Raw genomic sequence first — 9,138 nt, 5'->3', positions numbered from 1 at the left:
CCAAAAACCGGCGGTTCGATTGACAAATAATAATGAATTTGCCTTGGCGGTGCGGTTCGGTGCGGTTTTGGCGGTTTCGGCGGTTTTGGCGGTATTATGCACACCCCTACTCGGGGCCCACCTAAAAAATAGACCAAACTTGAGAAAAAATTCTGGTTTTACCCAGAATTTTTCTACCATTTCCAACAACATTTGCATAATATATAACACTAATCTATATATTATTTTTTAGATATATAACACAAAGTAATTTTACATAATATGTTTCATATATATAACCAATAATTTATAATAAATTTTATATTTTAAATTTCTCTCATACTCATTTTTACATTGATATTTTATTGGAAGTTAAAAAATATATATGTATTAACTATAGCGGAGCGGTACGGTTGGCGGATTATAAATTTTAAAACTTAAACTGCGGTTAGCGATTAGAGTAGGTACGAATAGATGCAGATCGGTATGATTTTAACGGATTGAATGGTATTTTGGATAGCCCTAACCACAATCATCGCCCTTCAAAAACATAAATATGAGAGGGATAAGGAGCGAAAATAAAAAAGAAAATAGTAAACGAGAATAAATAATTAGTGTAGGGAAAAGCAAAAGATTAGGAGTGAAAGTATATTAATGACAATGGCGGTTATTATTGACCCTACTCATTAATTATATTATAAATCTCAAAAACTTCTTAAATTATGCCATATTATTAATTGGTACACTAATTAGTACATATAGCATTATTCGAAAAATAATTTAAATAATGCTATATGTATTAATTAATATATTAATTAGTGTATCAATAGATGATGTACAATAATTTTAGAAGATTTTGGTATTTGTAATGGAATTGGAGTTACTGCTGTGTTAAAAGTACAACAGTGACTGTTGTGCCTCAATTTGAGGTGCATTATGGACTTATTTTTATGATCTGAACCGTCATTTTATAGGGTTTATTGAGTACTCCATATCTACCAAAAATCATATTAATCAGATATCAGTAACTATATGATCGATAATAAAAAAAAAATAAACAATAAGTTTTTCTTTTGATCAATAGCATAAAAAATTTGCAATTCGATCATATAGTTATTGATATCCAATTAATATGATTTTTGGTAGGCATGAAGTATTCAACAAATCTTACAAAATGAACGGTTCAGATCATAAAAAAAATAAGCCCATAATGTACCTCAAATTGAGGCAGAACCACCCTATTTCCATTTGTAATTTTTATAATGGGTGGTGCCAGTAATAATGTCATAGCACTAGTTGGTACATTAGTTAATATACTAATTGATGTATGTAGTATTACCGAAATAATTTATCAAAATTTTAAATGAGTGTAATGAAAGTGTAGATGTTATGATGTAAAATAATGGTATAAATAGCAGCTCCCTCCTGATGGGGTTAGTGAAAATTTTAAAATTACATTATTAATATCTCATAATAAATTATACATTATTAATATCTCATAATAAATTATAGCTATCTTATTACTTACTAAAATTTTTCTTTTTCACACAACCTTTATACACGAGGAATATGGGTCGGTGTGATTTTCAAAATGTAAGAGGAAATTTGTGTTAAAGAAAACATCAAGAGATTCTAATGTAAATTATGTAATTGATTCAAAATAATACATAATTAAATGGTAATATTTCCTTTATTTTTTTAATATAATAAGATTAATTTATTAAAATAGTATACTTAAACATTCATTTTTAATTGTTTATTTTTAATTTTATATTTTTTTATATTTTATTAATGATAAATTATTATCTATATTATATTATCTATAAATTTTATTAATACTTTCATTTTTAAACTTACAAAATTAACCTGTCACTACCTCGCCTTACCTCCGACACCAATCCCTATTGCTAATATGATACGGGATGAGTCAAAAATTACAAACCGATCCCAAACTTGCCCTATTGCCATCACTAATAGTCTGTTTGAATTGAGTAATTTTGGAAGAAAACGAAATAAATGCATTTCTCTTCGTATATATCACTTGTTTGGATAAGTAAATAGGATAGAAATAGAGTGAAATGAAAAAAAATTGAGAGAAACTCATTTATCTCATAACCCATATCTTAAATATTTCTAAAGTAAAGAGATTCAAAAGGGAAATAAATCAACTAAATACTATTTTTTTTATACAACAATGATTCATCCCCCTTTTCCTCCCCCTCCCTTTGACCCCCTCTCTCTCTCATTGGTTACTTTTTCTTTTTCTTTTTTTTCCTGCTCCCCCAATCACCACCCGCCACGTGGCAAAGGGGGGGTGAGGGGGTGACCCCCAAAAGGGAGTCCCAAGCATTATTCTTTTTTATAAGACCAAAACCATCCTTTTAGATATAGAAGAAATAATATACTAACACTTATAAAATGCTAATTTTATAATATAGCTTGATATCATTTTATTTATTTTCTTTTATATAGTTTAACCAAATTAGATATAAGACAAACTAATATTTTTTTTTCTCTCTATTTATCTAAACAACAGAGAAAAATCACGGTAGTGTTTGGTAGAGTTTTAGAATTATGATTTGATAATAGAGTTGTATTTTGAGTTTGTAAGTTTTGGAATTATGATTTGAAAAGAGAAAATTTGTTTGGTTATGAGTTTTAAATTGAGTTTTGGAGGGAGTTTTGAGTTTTTGAAATTAGAAAAGTTATTTGATTAAAAAATTTACAATTCATAACTAAATACACAACCCAAAATTCTATTTAGAGCACATAAATTTTTTAAAAAAATTCTGAAAATATTTTTTATTTAAAATATAAAAAAATAACAGGTTTGAATTGCCCCTCCCAAAAAAATACCAACACTGCTCCGGTCAACTAGTCGGACATCTGGGAGCATGACTGGACAGAGTGTTTTCAAAAGTGGGTATAGAATTAATTTTTGAAAACTCTAACCAAATACCATACTCAAACCAACGGGTGAGATTGAGTTTTAAAATCTCCACCAAACACAGCCTTCAATTTTTTTTAAAATTTTTTTCCTCTTCACTTATATAATTATTATTTTTATTTCCTAATTACCAAACATATAGCGTAAGCATATGTGGACCATTACCTAAAATATTATGTGGGTGTTTGGAAAATTGCTATTTCAGTAGACTATTTTAGTAAGTTAAATTTTTTGTGTTTGGAAAGATAGTTATTTTTTTTTGTAGTTTGATGTGATATTTATGAGAGAAAAAAGTGAAATGATTATGAATTTAATGTGATATTTTATCTTATTGATAATTTTAACCTATCTTGTCATTTTGTAAATTTTAGCTCAAAAAGTCAAAAAAACTTTTGCCAAACCAGTACATAAAATAATATTTATTAAATCAAGTAGGATGGATTTAGTTTGATATTAAACAAAATATAAAAAAGGAAGGTAAAATAGATTAAATAAATTAATAAAATAAAATTATAATTATTTTATTTTTCTCTCAATAAAAAATAAAAAAATTCCTTTGAAACAAAACTAATTAATTGAGACGAGACCTCAATTGAAAATATGTTATTTTAATAATTTTTATTTTTTTATAAAAAAAATATAAAAAAAATAAAGATAGTGATATAATAATTTATAATGATTTTTTAATTTTTAATTAAAATATATAATTAACCAATAAAAACTTGAATTAATAAAAAATATTAAAAACTCAGGATAAAAAAAATTCTTGTCAAACCAACGTCGGCATACATACAGGTTCCCAAATTGCTGTCTAATAACGTGACGCACGATCCGGAGAGCCTCGCTTGTGCCCCAAGGCCTCGCTTGTTTGTGCTCCAAGGCAAGCTTTCCTCTCGCCCGCCTCTCTCTCATACATCTCATCTTCCACGAACTCTCTCTCTCCGAGAAACAAACCCAGACACTACATAAAAACCGTAAGATTTACATAACACATACATACAAAGGTAAAGGAGGTAAGCAGAGAGACTCAATCCACTAAATCGACACACAAACAAGTGGATTTCATCAATTCCCAATCAATCGAGCTTTATAATTTATAGATTGATCAGGTACTTTTTCATTTAATCTTTCATTGAGCTTTCTATTTCATCCTTTATTGTTATATTTGAGTCATTGAAATTCTAATCTAAAAATTTTGATTTGATTTTTGGGTTTCTACTTCAAACTTAACAAACCCATTTTGTTTATTGATTTATTTATGCGTATATTATTGGGATCAGATTGATTAGTCGACCTCATGTTGTATTGTATGTATGAATCTCTAGCTCTTGCTTTTGATTCACAGGTTTAAAACAAGGTAATTGAAGCTAGGGTTTCAATTTTTGTGTGTACCCTTGTTGATTCGATTGAGTTCGAGTCGGTGGATAGTCATTTGGGTTGTTTTACATCTCAGAATCAGAATATGAGCTCTCAAGTCAGACACGATCGAAATGATAACAATAATAACAATAATCGGTCCAGATTTCCTCCCCAAAGTGGCCGCCGAGAGTGGGTCCCAAGAGGTGCCACTGCCACCGCCACCGTTGTGAGCCGACCATCGAATAATTTCAATTCCAATCTGATTGGAAACGATGGGGACTCGAATTCGAGCTTGGCGGCACGAAACAGTCAGCCTAGAGGGAATATGGGTTCAAGGGGTCAAATGGGTCGGCCTTCCTATCAGAGGAGAGAAAGGGAGAGGAGTAATAAGGAGGAAAGGGGGTTGCTGGGTATGAATTTGGGTAATCAGGAGGAAAAAACGCCAAAAGAGGACATGAGTTTGCCTCAGCTTTTGCAAGAAATTCAAGACAAACTTATGAAGGGGACAGTGGAGTGTATGATTTGTTACGATATGGTGCGGAGGTCTGCACCCATTTGGTCCTGCTCGAGCTGTTACTCAATTTTCCATTTGAATTGTATAAAGAAATGGGCTCGGGCACCTACTTCTGTTGATTTGTCAACTGAGAAGAATCAGGGGTTTAATTGGCGGTGCCCAGGATGTCAGTCCGTGCAGATGACGGTGTTGAAGGAGATTCGGTACCTTTGCTTCTGTGGGAAGAGGCAGGAACCTCCTTCTGATTTATATCTGACACCGCATTCATGTGGAGAGCCGTGTGGGAAGCCACTTGAGAAGGATTTTAGTGGTCCTAGTGGGGGTAAAGAGGATCTTTGTCCTCATTTTTGTGTTCTGCAATGCCATCCTGGCCCATGCCCTCCTTGCAAAGCTTTTGCCCCACCACAGTTGTGCCCCTGTGGGAAAAAAACGATTACAACACGATGTTTTGATCGGAAATCTTTTCTTACTTGTGGTCAGCAATGCGAGAAACTTCTTGACTGTGGGCGTCATCGCTGTGAGCAGGTTTGCCATGTGGGACAGTGTGATGCTTGTCCGGTTCTGGTCAATGCTCCTTGTTTCTGCAAGAAGAAAATGGAGACTGTTCTTTGTGGAGAGATGGAAGTGAAAGGAGAAGTGAAAGTAGAAGATGGTGTTTTTTCATGTGATTCAATTTGCGGAAAGAAACTCAGATGTGGAAATCATGTTTGCAATGAAATTTGTCATCCGGGTTCTTGTGGGGATTGTGAATTGTTGCCAGGCATGATTAAGACATGCTATTGTGGTAAAACAAGCTTAGAGGATGAACGAAGGAGTTGTTTGGATCCTATACCAACCTGTTCTCAGGTCTGTGGCAAACGTCTCCCTTGTGGGGTACATCATTGCGAAGAGAGGTGCCATGCCGGGAATTGCGCTCGTTGTACAGTTCTTGTTACTCAAAAATGTCGTTGTGGATCAAGTTCTCGAACTGTGGAATGCTACAAAACAACGATGGAAGGGGAGCAATTTACATGTGATAAACCTTGTGGGCAGAAGAAGAACTGTGGGAGGCACCGGTGCAGTGAGAGGTGCTGCCCTCTTTCTAATTCCAACAATTCTCTCACAGGTGACTGGGACCCTCACTTATGCTCAATGCCCTGTGAGAAGAAGCTAAGGTGTGGGCAGCATTCTTGTGAATCTCTCTGTCACAGTGGGCATTGCCCTCCTTGCCTTGAAACAATCTTCACCGATTTGACCTGTGCTTGTGGGAGAACTTCAATTCCTCCTCCACAGCCTTGTGGCACACCTCCTCCATCGTGTCAGTATCCATGCTCAGTTTCTCAGCCTTGTGGTCATTCATCTTCTCATAGCTGCCACTTTGGAGACTGCCCGCCTTGTTCAGTTCCTATAGCAAAGGAGTGCATTGGTGGACATGTGGTTCTCAGGAATTTGCCTTGTGGGTCGAAGGATATCAGATGTAACAAGCTATGTGGCAAGACCAGGCAATGTGGGATGCATGCTTGTGCAAGAATTTGTCATCCTGCTCCATGTGATTCTTCTTGTGGACCTAGTTCTGGTTCAAAGGCTTCCTGTGGGCAGATGTGCGGTGCTCCCAGGAGGGATTGTAGGCATACATGTACTGCTCTTTGTCACCCCTTTTCTCCGTGTCCCGATGTAAGATGTGAGTTCCCTGTCACAATAACATGTTCTTGTGGCCGAATAACTGCGACTGTTCCTTGTGATGCTGGAGGCAACAGTGGTGGTCTCAACGTCGATACTGTTTTTGAAGCTTCTGTAATCCAAAAGTTGCCAGTGCCACTTCAACCTGTTGAAGCAAATGGGAAGAAGATTCCACTCGGACAGAGGAAGCTTACGTGTGATGATGAATGTGCAAAGATGGACCGTAAACGGGTTCTTGCTGATGCTTTTGGTGTCACAACTCCAAACCTTGATGCACTTCATTTTGGTGAAAATTCTGTTGTTTCTGAAGTTCTTGCTGACCTGCTTAGGCGCGATCCGAAGTGGGTATTGTCTGTGGAAGAGAGGTGCAAGTTCTTGGTCCTTGGTAGGGTCAGAGGAGGAAGCAATGCTCTTCGGGTTCATGTATTTTGTCCAATGTCAAAGGAAAAGAGAGATGCGGTGAGGCTGATAGCTGAGAGGTGGAAACTTGTGGTTAATGCTGCTGGGTGGGAGCCAAAGCGTTTCATTGTGGTTCATGTTACCTCAAAGTCCAAAGCCCCATCCCGTGTCCTTGGTGCCACCAAAGGTTCCATCCTTGGGAATATTATACATCCTCCGGTTTTTGATCCTTTGACAGACATGGATCCCAGGCTTGTTGTTGCTCTCTTTGATTTGCCGAGGGATGCTGATATTAGTGCATTGGTCCTTAGGTTTGGTGGGGAATGTGAATTAGTCTGGTTGAATGACAAGAATGCATTGGCTGTTTTTAGTGATCCAGCGCGTGCAGCAACTGCTATGAGGAGATTAGATCAAGGTTCTGTATATTATGGGGCAGTCGTGGTTCCTCAAAATGGTGGTGTGTCAGTGGCATCAGCTGGTGCTAATAGTTGGGGAGGTTCAGGACTGGCCAAGGATGGAGGAGGTGTATCTGCGTCGCTGAAGGGGAATGCATGGGTGAAGGCTGTTGTGCAGGAACCCAATTGGAGGGAGAGTTCATGGGATGGTGAGGAGTGGTCTGCTGATTCTCCCAATATGGAGGCATCTGTGTGGAAAGGGAAGAAGGATGCTCCGATTGCAACTTCAGCAAACCGGTGGAGTGTTCTAGACTCTGTAACGAATCTGAGCTCGTCATCTACATCTGCTGGAATGGAGGATCCTGGAAATTTGACAGGAACTCAAATGGTTTCAGACTTTGAACCTAAAGCAAGTGGTTCGAATATGGGAAAGCAGAAGGAAAGCAACCATGAGGGGATGTCCGATGTAGTTGATGACTGGGAGCAGGCTTATGACTGAGGGATACGTTTTAGATATTCAAGCATCTGCAAGTGAGAGGAGTGAAATTTAGTTTCTCTCATATTTCTTTTTTTTCTTTTTCTTTTTTTTTTTGTTTATTCAACTTTTTTGGGGCAAGGTTGTGATGTTTTGGTTTTTGATTATGCAACCCATGTGTCATGTAGCATGTGATATTGGCCTTTTTTTATTTTTTATTTGACACCATTAAAAGGTGGAAGGAACTTTTACTTATGCTTCGTGAAAGAATATTCGTTCTGTAAATTTGATTTTCCTTTATATTGAAGAAGTAGCTATGCATATAGTGAAACACTGGTTATGGCTGAATGTAATGAAGGTTTTGGTTTAAGAAACTAGTGTTTTAGGTTTAACTACATAGCTTGTTGCTATTTATCAAAAAAAAAAAAGCTTGTTGCCATGCCATTGCCTCACCAGTCACCTTAGAGGTGAGATTTGTTGACATGTGGTTTGTTTGCTGTGCACAGCCCCACAACCAAAAGCCACTGCAGAGACCACTCCTTATCACCTGCAGGCAGGGCATGCTCACCTCAAAGCCAAGTGCACGCTCCCATCTGCAGAATTACCTGCTCAGCATAGGACCTGGCAACGGGTATGTGGATTGAAATGTGTGCTGCGATCTTTGAAAATGCATACTCTGTAGAGTTGAGGTGGAATTAGAGAATTCTTGATGAAGGCTAGGATTAAGACTTCTTTTTTCTTTTTATCTTCCTTGTGTGAATATGATCATATCTTATGCTTAAAAAATTGTGTGTTTGGGTTTCAGTAGTCTTGTTTGTGTTTTCTTGCACAGATGCTGACAATGTCACATGATTATCTATTTATTCATTCCCTGGTTTATTCAATCAGGGGCCCTTTTAATTATCTCATGAGTGTTCTTTGCATCTGTCACTACTAGCTTAGATATGGCCTATGGGTATTGTCTTTTGAGTATACTTATAGCTTATAGGTATTCAAACATGCCTGTGTTCATTAAGTCCATCATGTTTTCTGACTAAGAGCAATGATTCTAAGGGCTCCTTCCAGGTCAGTATCTTGTAGGTTTGTTGAGAATGATCTTGCTAAGTTTCTTTTGACTACTAAGATTCTTAACTTGAAAGCCTGAGGTCAAATTGAGAATTATATTATTAATTTTGGCAGGTGTCAAGGTTTATATCATTCATGACAAAGCTGATACTTGAGCAAGTTCACAATGTGAAGTGGGTTCCAGCACAGGTAATACTAATTAATAAAGTCTTCCCAATAATATTTGTAAACACCATTAGACTTGATGAATATGAATGTATTCACTTAAAACCGTTACGCAGCTGAAAGCAACCCAGATAGAATTCTAAAGGTGGCAGGTTCTGCAGGAATTGAAAATTCATGTCAG

The 9,138-nt window shown here is 36.5% G+C and overlaps 1 protein-coding gene across 4 annotated transcripts; it reads left to right on the top strand.

The window, feature by feature from the left end:
* The first annotated feature begins 3,697 nt into the window (after positions 1 to 3,697).
* Positions 3,698 to 8,638, top strand: LOC114296960 (NF-X1-type zinc finger protein NFXL1). Of its 4 annotated transcripts, none has more exons than XR_014358056.1 (2): positions 3,698 to 4,035; positions 8,234 to 8,638. XR_014358056.1 is itself a non-coding variant. In XM_082911779.1 (2 exons), exon 2 carries the CDS (start codon positions 4,389 to 4,391, stop codon positions 7,749 to 7,751), a length of 3,363 nt encoding a protein of 1,120 aa, XP_082767905.1. In that variant the 5' UTR covers positions 3,712 to 4,035; positions 4,380 to 4,388; the 3' UTR covers positions 7,752 to 8,060. The 4 variants fall into 4 exon arrangements, 3 of the variants coding, with proteins under 3 accessions (XP_082767905.1, XP_082767904.1, XP_082767903.1); XM_082911779.1 differs by lacking the exon at positions 8,234 to 8,638 and adding an exon at positions 4,380 to 8,060 and having other exon boundaries at positions 3,712 to 4,035; XM_082911778.1 differs by lacking the exon at positions 8,234 to 8,638 and adding an exon at positions 4,252 to 8,060 and having other exon boundaries at positions 3,712 to 4,035.
* Positions 8,639 to 9,138: the final 500 nt, after the last annotated feature.

This window comes from Camellia sinensis, unplaced genomic scaffold, assembly GCF_055761805.1.
Source record: "Camellia sinensis isolate YWXY unplaced genomic scaffold, ASM5576180v1 Unanchor13, whole genome shotgun sequence".
Classification (NCBI taxonomy): domain Eukaryota; kingdom Viridiplantae; phylum Streptophyta; class Magnoliopsida; order Ericales; family Theaceae; genus Camellia; species Camellia sinensis.
Note: the sequence above shows the minus strand (reverse complement) of the source record. Positions and strands in the feature narration are given on the sequence as shown.

Excerpts from the sequence above, each read along its gene's own strand:
- LOC114296960 (XM_082911779.1), top strand. The coding sequence starts at position 4,389 with ATGAGCTCTCAAGTCAGACACGATCGAAATGATAACAATAATAACAAT.